Genomic DNA, 20,919 nt, shown 5'->3' on the forward strand with positions numbered 1-20,919 from the left:
CATATATTCTTTCAGCCTGTTTATTTGTATCTCAATGCCAGCAAAGATGGACGTTAAATGCAACCGCTTCAGATTCTCCTCCTTTCTTCAGCCTAATTGGATTTCTCTCACATTGATCTTCAAAGGAGCAACAACCCTCCTCCCTACTCCTCAAGAGAAAGCCCCACACATCAATTGCACGGCACTTTTTGATTGTTTCATTAAGGGTGTAATTAATGCTCATTAATATGCACAGGCGGGAAGCAGTGGCGGGCTGTAAGCAGATAGGATGTATCGCTCTTAACTGAAAGACGTAATTAAAGTGTGCTGAAAGCAGAGGAGAGAAGCTCAATATGAGAACAACCCTGAAGTGTTATCCACACACACAAAGGAAATGCATCAGCATTGAAAACTGTCAAAACTTGGTTGCTCTTCTGCATGCAAATATACAACGTCACTTTTGTGAGATCTTGTCTTTAAAAACGAAGGAAAAAGACTCTATATTTAATTATTGGGCTCATTAGGGGTCTGCAGCCACACTGATCCAGGTGAACAAACTCTCCCTAAGTCTTTGAAAGCTCAGTTACTAATTGGTTCTAATAACGTTTTTATATCTAGAACAAAATGTACAATAGCGCTAATTATTTACATGGAAACCTTTTAAATATGTGGTGATTTAAGCTACTATATATATTTTTAGAAAGTTAATTAAATGCATATTCATTACAGTATTATATTATTGAATAGTAAATTTACAGGTGCTGGTCATAAAATTAGAATATCATGAAAAAGTAGATTGATTTCAGTAATTCCATTTAAAAAGTGAAACTTGTATATTATATTCATACATTACATACAAACTCATATATTTCAGATGTTTATTTTGTTTAATTTTGATGATTACAAATGACAACAAATGAAAATCTCAAATTCATCATATCAGAAAATTAGAATATTACTGAAGACCAATAAAAACAAAGGATTTATAGAAATGTTGGCCAACTGAAAAGTATGAACATGAAAAGTATGAGCATGTACAGCACTCAGTATTTAGTTGGGCCTCCTTTGGCCTGTATTACTGCAGCAATGCGGCGTGGCATGGAGTCGATCAGTCTGTGGCACTGCTCAGGTGTTATGATAGCCCAGGTTGCTCTAATAGTGGCTTTTAGCTCTTCTGAATTGTTGGGTCTGGTGTATTGCATCTTCTTCTTCACAATACCCCATAGATTTTCTATGGGGTTAAGGTCAGGAGAGTTTGCTGGCCAATTAAGAACAGGGATACCATGGTCCTTCAACCAGGTACTGGTAGCTTTGGCACTGTGTGCAGGTGCCAAGTCCTGTTGGAAAATGAAATCTGCATCTCCAAAAAGTTGGTCAGCTGCAGGAAGCATGAAGTGCTCTAAAACTTCCTGGTATGTGGCTGCGTTGACCCTGGACCTCAGAAAACACAATGGACCAACACCAGCAGATGACATGGCACCCCAAACCATCACTGACTGTGGAAACTTTACACTGGACTTCAAGCAACGTGGATGAAGTGCCTCTCTTCTTTTCCTCCAGACTCTGGGACCTTGATTTCCAAAGGAAATGCAAAATTTACTTTCATCAGAGAACATGACTTTGGACCACTCACCAGCAGTCCAGTCCTGTTTCTCTTTAGCCCAGGCAAGACGCTTCTGACGCTGTCTGTGGTTCAAGAGTGGCTTGACACAAGGAATGCGACAGCAGAAACCCATGTCTTTCATACGTCTGTGTGTGGTGGTTCTTGAAGCACTCACTCCAGCTGCAGTCCACTCTTTGTGAATCTCCCCCACATTTTTGAATGGGTTTTGTTTCACAATCCTCTCCAGGGTGCGGTTATCTCTCTTGCTTGTACACTTTTTTCGACCACATCTTTTCCTTCCCTTCGCCTCTCTATTAATGTGCTTGGACACTGAGCTCTGTGAACAGCCAGCCTCTTTAGCGATGACCTTTTGTGTCTTGCCCTCCTTGTGCAAGGTGTCGATGGTCGTCTTTTGGACAACTGTCAAGTCAGCAGTCTTCCCATGATTGTGTAGCCTATAGAACTAGACTGAAAGACCATTTAAAGGCTTTTGCAGGTGGTTTGAGTTAATTAGCTGATTAGAGTGTGGCACCAGGGGCCATCAATTTTGAACCTTTTCACAATATTCTAATTTTCTGATATGATGAATTTGAGATTTTCATTTGTTGTCATTTGTAATCATCAAAATTAAACAAAATAAACATCTGAAATATATGAGTTTGTATGTAATGTATGAATATAATATACAAGTTTCACTTTTTAAATGGAATTACTGAAATCAATCTACTTTTTCATGATATTCTAATTTTATGACCAGCACCTGTATTTCTGTAATTTAATAAATAAGGTGAGATTCTAGAATAGGTTTAAACCACGCAGTGTTTTATCCTGTGTTTATTACTATTAGGTTTAATCATTTTTATTATTTTCTCTGTCAATAAATCAAAATGGGAGTTTATAGTTGGGACCATGTTTGCATGAATGACAGTAAATCCTGTGGTGTCAGATGTAGGCCATCAGAGAGAATATATAGGCAGAAGAAAGTCAGACAAGCCAAGAACTGCCTGCAGTGACATTTCTCTGTGGTTTAATACGGTAATAAATTACTTCCTGTGATAACTGAATGACTAATGTTTTGGTTTTTTCCATCATCCAAGGTGATTCTGAGAAGTACTCCTTACAGGACTTTTAGTTTGAGTTTTAATCATTTTGAGTGGTATCTAAATGCGCAATAGCGGCCTCGTCTGTTGGTGGCCTTTAAGGCTTTAAACAACTAAGATCCTTACATTTAAAGGAAATCAGAAAACCTAGTTGTTTTTTTTGTTTGTTTGTTTGTAGAGAAAATATTTATCTTGGCTTAGGCCTTTAGGAGATTTTTATGAGTTGACTTTTTTTTTTGTTATCCTTAAAAGTTGAATTTATTGTTAGAATATATGTGAAAGCTTTGTATAGTTATGCACTTTATATATATAGATTTATGGAGATATATGTATTACAACTTTATGGACTTTTGCCAAGTCTGTAAACATGTTCTATTGACTTGCTGTGTGACCCCTGCACAAAGGAACTGCCCAAAGGAAACAAACCTGATGCTAAATATAGAATTGGAGAATATGTATATTTTCTATTTTGTGAGTTTTGCAGTTTTTTTTAATCATGCAGTTTGTTTTTACAATCCCAGTAGCTTAATTTATTTGATTTACTGATTTATACTTTGGTTTTATGTAATTTTTGTTTTGTTTTCCTTTTTAAAACCTTTGGCTAGTCAAGTTTACCTGTTCATTTTATGATATTTATTTATTATTTTTTTTCCCCTCAAAGAGCTTTAGTGCTTTTTGTGAGAGAATTTGGCCTCTAAATGTTTTGTGCAAGACTGACGAGCCAGTGAAATGTTTTAGTAGCTGTTTTTTTTTATGCAAATATTCTGACATTTAGTAGCTTTCATTTTTTGTTTGTTTCCATTTTTAATTTTTTTTTGGTTTAATAACCGTTTTAACTCTGAACAGCACATTGTTTTTATGGGTTCTAACTTAACTGTATCAAAGCTAGATGCAGTTACTCTACTTATTCCGAATGACTTATTTTATTAAAATAAATGCTTTTATCATTAGAGGCTATTTTTACTCCTCTTGCATTGAATTCTGTCTTCTTCCTTTTGCCTCTCTACTGTTTCCACTGTCTCTTTCTTCCCTCTCTATCTCTATCTGCCTGATGGAAGCTAAGCGAAGCCAGTCCATCAGCAACTGTGTCCATCTTTACGAGGCTTTGCCCACTGCTAAAAGTGTCCCTATGCTGCTCCACACTGTGAGCTCTTTCTTGCCTGGTATCTCTTCTGGTAATTCTGCTTGCTCTCATAGACTCTCAGGTAAAGTGCACTGTGAGAGCTGCATGTATGTGTGTTTGTGACCTCCGTCCTGCATTTCTCATCCATTTTCAATAATCTCTTATACATTTGAACTGTTTGTCTCTATTAAAAGGGTTCTATTACAGTATAGAATCTGATTTTAATTTAGAATATCTATCCATCCATCCTTCCATATCGTCCATCCCATAGTTTTTTTTTGTGTAGAAATATCTTTTACACTTACACTTCAAAGATCTTCAAAGGGAGAAATCTGTATGAATCCTTATTTAAAGTCGCAGGGAAATCATATTTAAATGTCAAACCATTCTGGCTTAAAACATGTATATAAATGTATTCTTTATCAAACTATATCTTCTCAAAATGTAGAAAATTTCTATTTAAAAAAGAAAAATCCTATCTAAAAATCTGTGGGTTTTTTTCTTTATCTTACGCAGGCCAGTTAGTTAGATGTCAGCCTGAACACGTAAATTCGGCCAATCATATATCAATGGTCATCTGTCAATCACATTTTTTTCAGTCAGAGCATCTTGATTCATGTCGCAGCTGATATATGCAACGGTTGAAATAAGAATTAAGAAACATTTACTTTCCCATTGAGTTCCGTCCCAGTGTTCACAGGGATGGACGTCTGTGCCTTCGGCAGGCGTAGAGCTAACAGAACTGGCAGCGTTGCGAGGCAAGGGCTCAAACATGTACGGCTGTAAGCCTTCTACACCAAACCAAGCTCCTGGCGTCCTCTTCCACAACAACTTCATCCCTGCTTTCCTCCTCTAAATAAAAAATGTATAAGAGAATCATGCAGGACCTCCGACAGGAAAACTCTCCTCCTCTTGCATGTTTCCCCTGTCCATAGTGTTCCTTGACAGTGTCGATGCTAAATCACCAATTTAGTGCTACTTGGTCCCAATGGAATTTCTCATTGGGAGCCTACTAGCACCAAGTTGCTAACTGGTTAGCAAGATGCTTCCAAGAAACCGGCCACAACCTTCCACCACAACAATCCCGCCCCTTTAATAAACGACCAATCGCATTCACTTTATTCACTCGTGTAAAGTCGGGCACCACTCGGGAGAATTCAGAAATGCAACGATTGGAACAGCTGCTTCCCTACGACTTTAAGTTTTAGACAAAATTATATTATTTATGGAATCAACTTCTATGGAAAAGAAAACACAGTCTTGTCTGTAACAATGGAATATAGTCCTTTACTAATGCATGTCTGCCCATGATGCTTCTCTCCACATCTTCATAAAAGTCTGTTTTTCATCATATGCATTTATTCCGTTCCCTAAACGAAACTCAAAGCATGTTTCAGATTATGTGTCTAATTTTTTTTTGTTTGTCTTGTCAGAAAATAACCGTTTCTTTTATTTTTTTTCTCCAGATGTAGAGGAGTGTCAGCTCTCAGAATGTGGAGGAGAGGAGGAGATGGGAGGCAGGGAGAGTCCTCTGCAGCGGAGCAGTAGCACCTCAGACATCACCCAGCAGCTGTCTGACACGTTACCAGGTATTCACCAACAAAAAAAAAACAGGCCTTCATCAGTCTAAATCTCCTTTCTGCCCTCATTCCAACACTTAAATTGGCCTTTAAGGGCATGATTCTGTGTTTTTTTATTTTATAAAAAACAATCTGATGCTCAGTTATAGATCCATTTATGTTTATGTTTTCCATTTATTATGATACTGATGATAGTCATATTTTCACAAGGCAATTATTAGTGGTTTGTGGCTGGTAGTGAACAATATTACTGGAAGATGCACTGTAATAGATTGGCTTCTTTTTAGCTCTATTCTGCTTTTCTATTAGAATAAATTTTAAATGTAATGACTTTGCTACAATATTCAACATTATGAACAGGAACAGTTCATAATGTATCTAGTAAAAAATAACACATTTCCATTTTTTAGGAAATTAGATGATGATTTCTAGCAAATAATTCTATGAAAATGTTCACGTACTCTCCCCCTGTCCACCGGTCATGTTTAGCTTTACTGATCTTACTTCTGTAATTAAAAATAAATCTTAAATAAATAGTAAAGCAGTATTAAATGATCAAGGGAGGTTTTTCATCCTGAGAAGCCTCACTTGGCAAAGCAAAACTGTTGGGTAGAGCTCGGCACACAGATTCCAATTCTTTTGCCATAATGCTGATCATGACAGGGAAATTTTTTTTTTTTTAAAGTTCACGTACTGAAAATTGTCTTTATCTTCTGTACATTAAATGGGATCCCCCGACCTCTAAGCATATGGTTTACACTTTGTTTTAACTGAAGTCACAAAAACAAAGTCCTCCTCAGTTTTTTGTTGTTTTTAGAAAAGTTATGTTTAAATTAGTGTTGCACCGATACCAGTATCGGGCGGGGCCCCGATCCAGCACTAAAATGGTGGTATTGGTATCGGTGCGTACCAACAAATAAGGCACCGATACCATTTTAAAGTTTAATGGCATCGGCACAACACTAGTTTAAATGTTAAAGAATATTCACATATTCTCAGTTTTTTGAGCTTTTAAAGATATTTTTGTTTCTTGCAGCCGAGAAGAGAGACTACTCCCCTACCTCCTGTGGTTCTGACAGCAGGATGTCTGAGGGCAGGGCTGAGAGCAATGAGCCACCAGTGGTATGCAACAATATTTACTGTGTTAAGGTCATAAAATGCTTCTTGTTTGAGCTGGATTTGTCATTTATACTTACTGTGCATCCAGATATTAATCCGACGGAGCAGCAGTCCGACTGAGACGGAGAGCAGCACTGACGGACCCCTGAGTTACACACGACAGAAAATCAGAGATAAAAGTGAGCGATCGCATACTATCATCGATGATTATGGCCATAGCATTTAGCATAGAGTATGTAACAATGTGCTGCTATTCTCTGGTATAAAAGGAACCTTTTATCCTCCTTAAATAGGTGAAAGCGTGAGTAGTGAGACATCTAACGGCTACTTCAATGAAGCTGAAGTCACCTGGCATACATTCGACGAGGAGGCCGACAATCAGTCCACACAGTCGGCTCACATGGATGTTACAGCCGACCCCCAGAACCAAGGCAGTCTGCTGCTCAGCCACAATGACGCTCTAGCAGGTATTGGTGGCAAACAAATTTACTCTTTTAATGTGTCTGATATGAGCTTGTTTGTCTTTATATGATTCAAGCATTAAGTTAAACACTTTACAAACTGATATGGAATGTTAAATAGAGGATAGTTATGCTCCTAAAGACTAGCAATAACTTAATGCACTTCATCTTACTCAGATTTGATTGTACTCCTAACTTTATGTTTTATGAGGATAAGTGTTGTTGTTCCCTCACATCCCACCCTTTGAAGTTAACCTCTTGGTTCCCTGCATTGTGATCCGTGTGTCTCTGTTCTCCCTCAACTCCAATATCAGTTTGATCCCTTTTCCATTGTTCTTTTTAGGTCCCGAGTGTGCCCTCCTCCCCCCCTCTGCTCCTCCCTACCACAATTACCACTACCCCCAGAACCCCCCCTCTTCACCAGCCCTGGTGGTGCACACAGAGTGCCCGCGGGACTGTCCCCTGGATGACACCATACATCAGTCTGTCTTACACATGCCGCACCGCTTGGGTACAGCTGCCTAGCTGTTATTTATCATATGAATCATAGCTTTCCTCTCATTGTTTCCACCTTGATATTTTGCATCAAACTACGCTGTTATCTGTGTTCATCTTTCCTCTCTTAAGATAAAGCCTGTTTATTCATCTCAGTGACTTGCAAAAGTATTCAAAAGTTTCTAAATTTAGTTAAAAGTTACAACCTTAGCTTGAGTGTATTTTATTTGGATGTTTGTGATAAAGCAACCCAAGTAATACAGAATGGAGCTTGAAAGAAAATGTTTCTGGAGTTATTAAAGGCTGCACTGGGGTTCTTGTTGTAAGCGGTTTACTACACCAGGTTTTCAAAAAGCTGGGAAATGGGGCCCTTTTTCTCCATTGAGATATTTCAAGCTTGATGATGAACTGGTATTGCTGGAGTAAATGTCATGCACTGGCTTTTATTTTTAGGGTGTTAGAATAGCAATGAAAAAAAAATGTTTGCCACACTTTTAAGATATGTTTTGTGTGAAATTTGTCTTATTTATTCCTCTTCAATTCGGTTCAGTTTATTTATATAGAGCCAATTCACAACAGTTGTCATTTCAATGCACTTTATAGTTCACCAGATCATTCAGTTAAATTGATTAAAAGTTTTCTTTCTAAAGAAAACCAATTAATTGCATTGACTCATCTACCATTTAGCAATCCCTTGCACTAAGCATGCTTGTAGCAACAGTGGAGAGGAAAAACTCCCTTATAACAGGAAGAAACCTCCAGCAGAACCAGGCTCAGCGTGAGCGGCCATCTACTAGAGGCTGACTGGGACTCAAAATTCAGATTTATACACCAGTTTGTGGAAATCTATTGAAATGCTTGTAAAATACACAGAATTATGTGGTTGTAACATGTGAAACCAAAACTATCAGTATGAAAACTTTTGCAAGGCATTGAAGTTACATCTATCTTTTTTGTACCCACTTTGTTCCCGTCGACTTTGCTGGGTATTAGCTTATTTAGCATGTTGTTATTTTATCTGCTCTTTTATGTTTTATCTGGCTCTTTCACAACCTGTTTATGTTTTTAAATTGAAACCTAAATGTTTAGATAAAGGTATGCTGTAAGATGTTCTTATTTCTTTGCTCATTTTCTTTTGCAGTTCTTTTTCTGTCCACTAGGTGGCACCGTTCCCTCATTGTTCATTGAAATGAAGCATGCACTTCTGTGCCTTTCCCCCAAAAAAACTATTTCTTTATTATGTAAGATAAAAAAAAAAAATCTTCCAGGTCAGTTGCATATAGGGGAAAAAGCACAGACAATCTAAGATTTAGTCAACAGCTGCTAAGGAAAAAAATATTTAATTTCTGTCCTACTAATCCTGTCTTCATTTTTCTTATTTGCAATAGTTAATTATCTATGTTGACTAAATCCAATCTCCTTAATAAGCATAACCTTGTTTGATTTCGTCATCTTTTTCTTTTCTCAAACCAAAACTGTTTCTGATCCTGCAGACAGCAGTGAGTGTCTGGCCGATGATGTCAGCATCATCGCTGGGGGGACGCTAACGGGTTGGCATCCTGATTCTGCTTTCGTTCTCTGGAGGAGGATTTTGGGCATCCTGGGAGATGTCAATAACATCCGCTGCCCCAAGATCCATGCCAAGGTTTTCTCTTATCTCTACGACCTCTGGCACAAGCTGGCCAAGGTACAAAAAAAAAAACAAGCCACCTACATACATGAACACAACTGTTATAAAGATTTCACCAAACTTTATGTGAAAATATAAACTTCTTCATTGAGTTTTGTGACAATGCTTTAATGAATAAGATGCTGACAGATTGCTTTAAGTGTCTAAATTTAAATGTATTTTCTCAGATCCGGGACAATCTTGGGATAAGCGTGGATAACCAGTCCTCACCACCCCAGCCTATGTTCATCCCTCCTCTTCGAATGCTTGCATCATGGCTCTTCAGGGTATGAACACCACATCAGCACAGCAAGCATCATGCAGACACTCACATGCATCAAACACCGCTATAGATGAAGCGGGGTGGCATCATTTCACTGAGTTTTATTGCTAGTTATCGGGTCTAACAAGTCGAATGTGTTCCATTTCTTAAGAAGTGTTTTCTGTGTCTTCTGTTATTTAATTTTAGCGCACTGAAAGCGCCTCTGACAGTTGGTTATGTCTATGGCAGTCTGGATAGGCCCCCATCACTTAGCAGTCCTGTACTGTGTATCAATAACTGTCTGGTGTAAATCTAGATAAATATTTGTTTTCAGAAAGATGGATGTTTATTATCAGAAATAATGTCAGGAGTATTTCTCATTGAATTTAAAGTGTGGCTAAAACAGCAAAGACAGCTACTTCTCCTCTAACAGCTAAAGAGCAAATAAAATCCTATTAAAGGATCAAACTATTGATATGTGCTGCTGAAGTGTTTATATATTTATTTTTAATATAGCGTTAAAAACAGTTATAAAACGGACCTAACAAAAAGTAAATCAGGTTAAAGTTGTTAGAGAAAGGCTGAAGGTTCATTGGTTACTGTTTTTATTTATTGCTTGTTTTAAAGTCATAGGGAAATCTTATTTAAATGTCAAATAATTCTGGCTTAAACATGTATATAAATGTACTCTTTATCAGAATATATTGTCTCAAAATTTAGAACATTTCTATTCACAGTTCACAAGTTGCTGTTTGTTACAAGTCATGTAGGAGATGCAGCAAACAAGAGGCTTTTATTAGCAGAGACTGGTAGAATAATTCAAATTGTGGTTAATTATTTTTTTTTGACTCTTTAATTTCTCCTTGAAACAAACCAATAATATTTCTTAGTTTTTGTAATTATGTTTTCTCTAAAGTTACACTGTTATTACAAAGTTATTAGAACACATTTACTACCACTTGAAATATAAATATTATCTTTACATATCTTTGATGATTGTACGTGTGGCACCAGTCACAATTCTATCCTGGACCATATTGATCTAAGAGCATATTTACTTAACGTGATCAATAAACAAAAACTAAACAGGTTTCATATATATATTATTTTAGAGTTTACATGTTCTTTGATTATTTGAGGGAAAGTTTTATGCAGCTTCTTATCTTTGTTCTTATTTTCTGTTTCTTCCTGTTTTCCTCAGGCAACCATGCTCCCAGCAGAGTACAAGGCTGGTAAACTGCAGGCATACAAGCTAATCTGTGAGATGATGACCAGACACCAGGATGTGCTCCCAAACAGTGACTTCTTGGTGCACCTGTACCACGTCATGCACAAGGGCTTCACCAGCGATGACCAGGTACAGCCACAAGGTGGCTCCTTGAATAAGATCCTCAGGTTTCTCTTTTCTTAAATCATTTTTATTCTTTTATTGCCTCTAGATGGCGCATCAGTCAAACTAAGATGCGCTTAATAACTTTTAAAGTAAATCTTTGCTTTTGCTTACCTGTTAATATGTCTCCTGTTTAATTTTTATTCAGTGGTTTCTGAGATAATTCTGTTTATTATTTGGTCCTTATATGTCAGCTTTAAAATTAGCCTTTTCCAATTAGAAGTATTTAGACTCAACCTGGATAAATTAAGGAGCATAGATTTACATTAGTTTTATAATTGTAATCAGTCTTGATGGAAAAAAAAAGCTAAACAATCAAACCGACATGCCAACCTGTGGTGCTTAGAAGAACAGCTCTGTTTTGGCATCTTCCTTCTCTTTTTCGCCACACCCTCTCTAGCATTCAGTTCTGGCGTAGCGCCTTTGCTCCTAGACAAAGATGAGTGGAGATGAATAGAGTTCCCAAAAACAAAAGGAGAAAGATAAAAAAGTCTGGGTGAGCAAGGGGTGTTTGTGCTACGAATGTGTGTGTGAATATATATGCATATATATGGCCTCTTGGCTGGGTTTCTGTTGCGCCTTGGCAGTGCGACAAGCTTATTAGAATGTTTTCCATGTCGTTAAATAATGTTTTGAGCCCCTGCAGTGTATACGTGATTAATTAAGGATTGACGTCTGCCGCGCTCCGTTAGAGTGACACATCGGCCGGGGGCCCAGAGTTAGAGCGGCCCTGCCTGCCTGCTTGTGTGAAGGAGCGGGAGGGGAGCCTGGGGAACGCAGTGTAGAGTAGAGCAATGAGGGGGGCTCGGCACACCGCGAGACCAGGCAGCATTCTCCAGCTTTTGTTGTGGCTCTGTATAATGCGTTAGGGGGCCAGAGCCAGGCTGGCCACTGAAGCATGCTCAAATTGGCCAGAGAAAAGAGTCCTCACGCCACACAATAGAGGACAGCCGCACGCCTGCTTAACATAAGAAAGTGGCTCTTATTCTCCCCCACCTCCTTCCTTTCCGCCTCCTCCCCCACCACCCGCTGCAATCCCAAAAATATATTAAAAAAAATTCTACCTTTTTCAAGTCAAAAAAGAGAATTTTATCACAAATATTTTTGCACAAAATAAGATCAAGCAGCCTGATGAACAAAAGTTTTCTTCTTCTGATTCAAATAAAGCGAGATATCTCATAAAGTATTTCCATTCTCTAGTCAGTTGTTTATCTAAATCTTAACTTTTTTTTTTTCATTATTGAGGATTTTTATAGAAATTTCTGGTTGATTAAATCAGCTACTCTTCGATTCCTCCTCCAGCTGACAGCAGGCCAAGGTCAGGGCTATTGTCCTAGTTTTTCTGTCACTTACTGGTTTGTGGTCTCAAAGGCAAGATGGCAGCACAATAGCAGTAATCGATCAATAAAAGTCTTTCTAAAAGCTACGTAATCTAGAGTTAAACAGTTATCAGCCTATGTTTGTGAAGTTTAGTGATGGAAACACAGTGGTGTCCTCAATCAGTCTTTTTTGTCACGTTTACTGACGCAGGTCAGAATCTGTGACATGGTGGAATGGTTGGATTATCCTTAACATTAAAACACTTAAATGTAACTCATTACATTTCATTGGTGTTGCACTTAACTTCCCTAATGGTGCTCAGGATGCAGAAATCTCTCCTACCCCTTCTTTACCTCTCACGACTGGAGTTTCTCCATAACCACCTTGATATGCTGCTCCAACAATAGGTTATCTCAATAAAAAGATATGCAACATGCTGACAGGACACAGCCTTAAACGTGCATAAAATCATTCATTTCTGAAGGTCAAGTCTTTAAAGTTTTAAGGAAGTCATATTAAAATTGCCAAATCATTCTTGCTTAAACATGTGTGTAAATGTACTCTTTATTAGACTATATTGTCCCTTAATGTAGAAAATTTCTATTTAAAAAACAAACAAATCCTGTCTTAAAATCTGTGGGGGGTTTTTCCCGTTATGCAGGCCAGTTAGTTATACGCCAGCCTGAAAACCTAAATTCGGCCAAATATATATTAACTGTCATCTGTCAATCAAATATTTTGGTCATAGCATCTTGATTCATATGTTGCAGCTAACATATGTAACGATTGAAATAAGAAATCAGAATAATTTCCTTTTGCATTGAGTTCCGTCCCGGTGTTCACGGTGATGGACATCTGTGTCTTCAGCAGGCGTAGAGCTAACAGAACTGGCAGCGTTGGGAGGCAAGGGCTCAAACATGTACGGCTGTAAGTCTTCAACACCAAACCAAAAACTGGCCATTTGCTTCCGATCCTTCCACCACAACAGTCCCGCCCCCTTGATAAACAACCAATCCCATTCACTTTATTCACTTGTGTAAAGTCGTGCACCACTCGGGAGAATTCGGAAATTGAACGGTTGGAACAACGGCTTCCCTACGACTTTAAGGTTAAACATGAACTATGGACATCCACTATACAATAACTACTGTTCAAATATAAAATAAACTCTTTCTTCTTGCCTTTACTCTACCTCTACTTTGGCCTACAATGATCCATGCTTTGATCGAGCCCACAGGAGAGAGGAATGTCAATGTAAATAGTCCAAAAATTTCTTAAAACTCTACACTTTAAAACTCAACTGAATAACTTTGAGTAGTTAGTGGAAGCTTTTCGCATGTGTGACTGATTTTTAATGGGTAAGCAGAGGAGTTGGTTTTGTCTCTGCTCTGACTGCAGGCGTGGTTTTTAGCTGAGATTGACCACCTGCTGGTGCTTTGAAAGTGGGAGGAGCTGGTACACTGCAAAACAGTATAGAAATAAGTACAAATATAAGTGTATTTACCCTTTATTTGAGTAGATAAATAAGGTGATTTGTCAATGGAATTAGTATTTTTACTCTTAAAATAAGATGATTTGATAATATTCATTGAAATAAGGCAATGCAATTGTTTTTTTTATTTTGAATGTAAAATGTCTTGTTCCATTGGCAAAGAGTCTCACTTACCTCCTAAATTCAAGAACAAATGCACTTAAGAAAAAATTGACTTATCTAGATTTCGATTTTTTCCAGTGTAGCAGCCCTCGCTGCTCACTGGAGATGGATAACGTGATCGGAGCTTATGGCCAAAATCTCTAAGAGAGAAAAAAGTTGGTAGATTTCTTGCGTGTCTTTAAAAAAAGAAAGAAAAAGAGGTCTGAAATGTCCCTAAATAGAAGGACAAAGTGACCAATTTGGAAGCAGTGTTGGACTCATCTCTTGTTTTCCTGAGAGCTGCGAATTGAACAGTAGCCGTTTCACAGCCAGATGTTGGTATTTCAAAATAAAATAAATTTTAAGAATTTCACGATATTTAAATTAATAAAGTTCTTTTAGTTTTTTTTAGTGTTACTTTGATCAACTGCATGTAACAGAAACTCTGATCTTGTTGAGATACCTTTGTAATTAGTTTGAGAATTTACCTGATGCAAAGCTGGTTTGCTTATTAGCTTGATTTGTCACCATGGTAACAACCAATCAATGTCCTGGAAGAAAAAAAATAAAACGAACATGTAAACTATGACATTAACAATATCTTTTCTTCTCTTACAAAATAACACATTTTGTTTTAAACTTAAGTAACTTAGCAGATTGAATGCTTAAACACAAAAATAAGCTATAAATTGGATTAAATAGCAACAAGCAGCAATCAGTCATCTTTAATCATTTAAAATTATGTTATCAGCAAATTCAGTCAATTTGTCATCTGGGGGACAATTCTAACACATTTTTGAAGCCTTATATAATCTAGATTTTTAGACCTTATAATATTTTTATTTAGATTTCCCTTGTTGGATAAAACCTGATGTAAGCAACCTCTATGATACTCTATTGTTTTCTTCACAAAATGTGTTTAAGTTTAGCCATTTTATTAAGATTTCCTGTCATGCAAGGGTAAATAAACACCACGATAAGCTCACATGTTTGTTTGTGAATAACTGAGCTATTTTATATTTCTTATATTGTGTGTTCAGTGAGATTAAACCCAACTTTGCCGCTAAATCTACTGTTGATCTCTGACTGGTGAACTTTACTCATATTTCTTTATTAAATCTTTTTGATGAAATGTATCCAATACTGTGTGGTGTGATGAAATGCCAGAATGAACCCTGTCACCTGTCGCCGGGCGGATTGCATTCTTCCCTGAAGATGAGGCCACGTTTGTTTTGGGGGAAAAAAAAGAAGAATGGAAAAAGGCCTGCAGTGGCTCTATTCAGAGTTAACGTTAATGCACCTTTTGTTGATGCAGCGCGCCATTCCTCCTGCCAACAGCTCTGCTTCTCTCAGTCCTGATTTCTTTACTCACACCTGAAATCAGGTCCCCTCTGCTCATGCGCCCAATCGAAAGCACTCTGCTGCTTGCATTTGTGGCTTCCTCTAAAATGCTTATTTCAGGCAATCAAGAAACAGTTTGTTGCCTGCTAATTACCTCTGACTGCACTGCACATTATGCTTCAGAGGTCAATTACCAACAAAATGAGGGTAAAATTGGACCCTCAGCTCTAAAGCTCTTCCCATCAATTTTCCACATGCAGCGCTGATGTTGCTTTGACTTCCTGCTTTTTATGCCTCTGTTTAGTCTATTTTCCTTTTGTTCACCTGCATACAGTAGCTGTTTACCAAAGGTTTGGGGGTTGCTTATGTCACAAATACATAGGTGGCACGGTGTGTTTATGTGTCTCTGCTGGAGAAATTGTACGCATGTTTGTTAACATGAGCCTGGATTCAGGCACAAACAGGCTGATGTTTGAACTGTCGGATTTACTCAGGTTTATAGCCATGAAGGCAGGTGTTTCTGAGCTGGACCTTGGCTTTGTACACAAATACTCACATACACGCCACAGATAAGAGAGAGCAATTCTGTTGTTGTTGAGATGTAGCATTCTCATACCAGTTTTATATATTTTATTTATGTTTAGGGATATTTTAAGCATTTCCTTCTGCCTTGGTTTGGAAGAACACTTTTAAGTGTGTGTGGGGTTATACTGTACACATTTAAACAGTGTGTGTGTGACCCTCTGCTGTACAGCATATGTCGGTGTTGAAAGAGTACACATCTGCCACTGAGCCGCTGTAACTCTGCAAAACAATACGTTGTCTCTGGCTTTAATTACAGGTTTGCTGGTGTGTGTGTACCTACATATGACTCATGAAAGTTGAGGTCTTTTGTCGTCCCTCTTATTCAGTTTAAACAATCCATCTGCTGCCTCTCTCCTTCCTTTCCTCCTCTCCTTTATTGTAATTTACTCTTGAGGTTTTTTTCTTTACACTATAGACGTGCTTTAAATGATGAGCCTAACTACCTGTTGCAGCATAATATTTCTACTGGCCCATTTATGAAATTTTGCTTCTGCTTTACTAGAAGTGTGCAGAAATCTTGGAATTGAGTAAAAATGTTAGTTTGTTCCTTAATTGCAGTCAAAAACCTGGCCTTAGTTACTGTGAATGTAATTCTAAGTTGTGTTTGTTTTCTTTCACTTCATTAGGATGTTTTGAATAACATGGTCCGCTCCTGCTCGCCCCGCTTCTTCTTCCTCGGCCTCCCGGGCTTCACGATGCTGCTTGGAGATTTCATCACTGCTGCTGAACGCGTCCTCTCCTCTGACTCCAGAGAGGTACCAACAACTTTTATGCTCATCGATAATTTTGTGTGTAAGAAAGAAACTGGTATTCATTTCAGTCAAAAGAAAAGTACTTTCATGCACGTAAAATAGCCTTTGATGGGCCTCTCAATGATCGTCTGTCTGGTGTTTTAAGTTGAAAACTTCATGAATAAATAAATCAATCAGAAATATCCATCCATCCACCAAATTCATCAGTATCCATTTATGTTTAATTCACCCAACAGCCTATTACCGAAGCTTAAATCATTATTGTTGTTCATGTCTAGAACATAATTTTATTTCTAAGCATATATAAAATATGTTGTCTATTTTACATTTCCACTCTATAATGTTCCTCTTAACCTGTGGTTTCCTTTCAGTTTTCTTAATTTGCTGAGTTATTGCAGTGTTTATTGTTTAACCAGGTGTAAATTTGACCCGCTCAGTAGGTTTCAACATTCTTGATTTAAACTGGTATTATATTACTAAATATAGATATCTATATATAGATATCTTTACATATCAGTAATGAGATTAAATTGGATTAAAATTACAATCTAAAAACACCTTTTTGATTAAAAAAGGTGTTTTGTCTAATTAATTGTCTAATTAAGAAATATATCACAACAACTTATGCACAAACACACAATTATATGTCGTTTTGAATCCAAATATTTGGGTTAGACAATCATTGGATTGGTTAAATGTTATTACGATTTAGTTTTAAGTTAAGTTTTAAGTTATGCTTTTTATTTTTTTATGCAACCTCTTTGAAAAAATGACTTCTATGTGTGTGTGAATAGTTCATGTTCATTAATTTAGCCCAAATTCTTCAACCAAATGTGGTACAAAAATACAGTATGTTGAGCCACAAGGCATAAATTATTGCCTGTAAACAGAAGAGTTTCTTTTCTAATACAGACACAACTACCACAGTTAGCTTTGCTTGATAATTTATACTTGATTATTGCTATCCATTGTGCATCATTTAGTGCTGTTAAAACATTATCCACTGAGGCTACTGTTTCTCATTTACAAATATTCAATTTTCAAGGTCTTAGTTCCTTTCCAACTGCCAGAGCTATTCAGATATATAATGCTTATTATGGCGAGCACCAAGGACCCTCTGCCTTAGCTTAGATGTCCATACCGTATTCAAGTATTTAGCAAGTACACCTTGCTGCAATACTTGTACTTGGTTTGATCCATTTTTTATATGCCCCCAGTGGACCAACACCTGTGATGCCACTTGGTTACCAGATTCAGCCTGATTCAGCTACAGATACAGCTGTACAAGAAACGACGAGTAAAGCCTGGGACTTAATGTAAATAAGAAACCGCAATTAATCATGTAATTGTAACATGTTAAAATGTTTCTAATTAATTAATATAAATTGATGCGTTAAAGTCCCAGCCCTAATACATACATATATATTAGGGTTGTCGCGATACTAAACTTTTCAACTCGATACCGATACTAAGGAAAATATTCCATACTCGATACCATTTTCGATACCACAAGGATAAAAACAAAGACCCCAAAATTCTACAGAAATATTTTCATTAAAAAATAAAATACAATAAATAAATACAATAAAGGTTGTATATTGTGCACAATATTAAGCAAGCTTGATAAAAAACTTATAAAATTAAAATTAAGTGTTCCTTCCTTGGCTATGCTTTGCACACATAACAATGACACTAGCCAAACCGGTTAAGAAACAAAAAATAATTCTCAGCAGCTGCACCTCTTACCAAAAAAAAGTCTAAAACTGAAAGGTGCAGAGAATTATTCAATCACACAGTGTTCTGAAAGTGCATTGTCCTCTATTCTTTAGATGAATGACTGCTTAGGTGCCACTGGTGGTGGAACTGTATCGATACTTTTAAAAACGAGTATTGTATCCGGATACAACGTTTCAGTATCAATACTTTTTTGAGTATCGATACTTTTGACAACCCTAATATATATATATATATATTTATTTATTAATTTATTTTACCAATTTTGCGATCGCGATTTTATTTAGATCTTTTCCTTTGCACTGACGACGAACTCATAAATGTTTTCTTTGAGGGTTTAAGGATTTTTCGTGACCTCAAAATCTTGCTCTTCCAGATTCCATTGTTGTAAAACTAATGTAACCTTTGTGTGAAAAAGTTCTTACTTCTACTCTTACGCATGGAATTGTGGGCTAGCTGCAGCTCTCTCTACCTTTCTGTGTGGCAGCAAGTGCATTACTGCCATCTAAAGGCCAGTATTGCGTATTTCTCCTGTTAAATGTAATGTGATCAAAATTGATTGAATTGTTTGGAAATTGCGTTTTGTTAAATTGCGATTATATTGCAAATGCAATTAATCGGTCAGCCCTAATCGACAGCATCAGAGCACCACTGGGGCTGGCACTATTCCTATTCACTCTGTACAACTCCGACTTCCAGTACATAACAATCTTGTCATCTTAAGAACATTAAAACATAGTCTCTTATTATCCTAACTCCAACAGTAAACATCACTCTTATAAGTGTGTATACTGTTTTATTCTTTTTTTCCTTTGTTGTTTTTTTGTGTTTTGGTTGGGCTTTTAAAAATCCACAGATAAGCCTAAAAAAAAATCCAAGGAGCAAAAAACAGAAATGCTTGAAATGCCTGTCATTTGTATGACTTGTCCAAAACTCAAGAATGTAATTTGGAAAAAAAAAAAACCTTCCAGCATTCTTTCCTTATTGTGCTAGAATGTTGGAGTGAGCAACAATGACAGAATTTATAACCACAAATTACTTTCCTGTGATTTACTAAAAAAAATGGAACAAGGTTGTTCCTCTGTTTTTTGGAAAAATAATACAAAATAACACCCAAAATCTTAACTCTTAATTCCTGTGTCCATATTTACATTTTGTTAGCTCAAGCTTGATATGATTTTAAAAATTATCAGACAAAGCAGGAAAAGCAATACTATGTTGTAGTTATGATAATATTCGTGAAGTTAAATTGACATTTTTAAATTTGTCTAATAGTCTGTAAAATAAATGTATAATTACATTTTTTCTTTGTTTTTTTCCTTAGCTCTGTTACATTTAAAAGAAGCTCTATTGAAATGTCTGTATGTATTTCAATGTTAGTAATACTGCGAAATCCCACTTATAACTTTGAGTAAAGATTATATGAAGAGCCAATGGAATGTTGAATCATTAAATCAGCCAATTTCTATTTAAACTATGAATTTAATTGGATAAAGAAATACACAAAAAACAAATCTAAAGATTATCCAACAAAGGTAGAACTAGAACAATGAGAGCAATTCTGAAAATAAAAGCAATAAACTAGCCAATAAATATAGATGTTTTAGACCACGTATCAAAGCATGATTGTTTTAGTGACATCAGTGTGTGATTTCACAATCAAACTGTCTTCTTTGAGCCATTTAATAGTAGAATATCATTTCAGATGTTCTGCATTTACATATTAAATACTTATTGTATGTTTTCCAGTTGAATGGAGCCTTTCTTCCCTAATTTATATCATAGCTGTGATACCATAGTCTTATCTTAGGGAAGGTCCCTCAGTAGCCTTGTCCTATATTATATGACCTACTTTAAAGTAAAAAAAAGGCTGCTTTTGAGGCTGTTGGGAGTGCTGCATTAGGATCTTTGGATCATTTGGGTGTTTTTGGATCACAGCTGGATCCGGGTGGCTCACTGAAAGAAAATAAAGGTGATGCTATATGCATGTTCCCTGGTTCGAATCCCAAAGATTAACACTCTTGATCCCAGATCCCCACAATGCTTCCTTGGTGCTGCACAGATGCAGCTCTGTAAGTGATAGGTGAAACGCAGAGGAACGTTTCCATTGGGATGTACGAAGTTGCAGTGACTTATGATGATGTGATAATTAGTTTGGAGGAAGAACTTGTCTTTCAATAGTAGATGGATATGGCACTGTGCGATTCAAACAATGTGATTTATCGCAACTGGCTCTTAAAAGATTGAGTCTTTTTTAACCTTATCTTAAAAGTCAACTTTAATTCTTCCTAAATCAATGCACTTCAATGCTCGGATTAAACCATTCATTAGCGTACTTGTGGTTAAATGAGAAATGCACCACATTAGACAGGCAAAGATACAGATTTATTTTCCTAAAGAATTTTCAGAATCGAGAGACATTGTTATTCCAAATATTACTATAACTTTTAACCCTTGTTTTCATTTTCAAATGATTTAAAAAGAAATGTTATGGTTTACTTACATGTTTATTACGAAAAAAGATATGAAAAACAATCCACTGGACTTTGTCTTAGAGGTTGAGGACGTTTTGTTTCCCATCCAGGAAGCTTTTTCAATTCAAAATGTCAGGAATGGAGTTGAGTTCGAGGTTTTATACATTAGCCCAACAAAACCTTGTTTTTGTTTTGAAAACATGTAAATTGAAACAGACGAAGGGATCCACCACTTTGGAATGGGAGTCATTTGACTTCTTTTGTTAGCCTGCAATGCTAAAAGAACATGCTAACAATTA

The 20,919-nt window shown here is 36.8% G+C and overlaps 1 protein-coding gene across 6 annotated transcripts in view; it reads left to right on the forward strand.

The window, feature by feature from the left end:
- The window catches only part of ralgapa2 (Ral GTPase activating protein catalytic subunit alpha 2), a 154,552-nt gene that overhangs the window by 56,616 nt on the left and 77,017 nt on the right, over nucleotides 1-20,919 (forward strand). For 4 of the 6 annotated variants that reach the window (XM_038271576.1, XM_038271577.1, XM_038271578.1 and 1 more), the window contains exons 17-26: nucleotides 3,741-3,887; nucleotides 5,272-5,394; nucleotides 6,422-6,507; nucleotides 6,593-6,683; nucleotides 6,798-6,971; nucleotides 7,309-7,476; nucleotides 8,954-9,147; nucleotides 9,318-9,416; nucleotides 10,593-10,748; nucleotides 16,287-16,415. In XM_038271576.1, coding sequence (XP_038127504.1) covers nucleotides 3,741-3,887; nucleotides 5,272-5,394; nucleotides 6,422-6,507; nucleotides 6,593-6,683; nucleotides 6,798-6,971; nucleotides 7,309-7,476; nucleotides 8,954-9,147; nucleotides 9,318-9,416; nucleotides 10,593-10,748; nucleotides 16,287-16,415 — 1,367 coding nt within the window. The remainder of the gene's footprint in view (nucleotides 1-3,740; nucleotides 3,888-5,271; nucleotides 5,395-6,421; nucleotides 6,508-6,592; nucleotides 6,684-6,797; nucleotides 6,972-7,308; nucleotides 7,477-8,953; nucleotides 9,148-9,317; nucleotides 9,417-10,592; nucleotides 10,749-16,286; nucleotides 16,416-20,919) is intronic. The other 2 variants (XM_038271581.1, XM_038271580.1) reach the window with 2 other exon arrangements.

The sequence above is a fragment of the Cyprinodon tularosa genome, unplaced genomic scaffold, assembly GCF_016077235.1.
Source record: "Cyprinodon tularosa strain WSP-4 unplaced genomic scaffold, ASM1607723v1 ctg80, whole genome shotgun sequence".
NCBI lineage: Eukaryota > Metazoa > Chordata > Actinopteri > Cyprinodontiformes > Cyprinodontidae > Cyprinodon > Cyprinodon tularosa.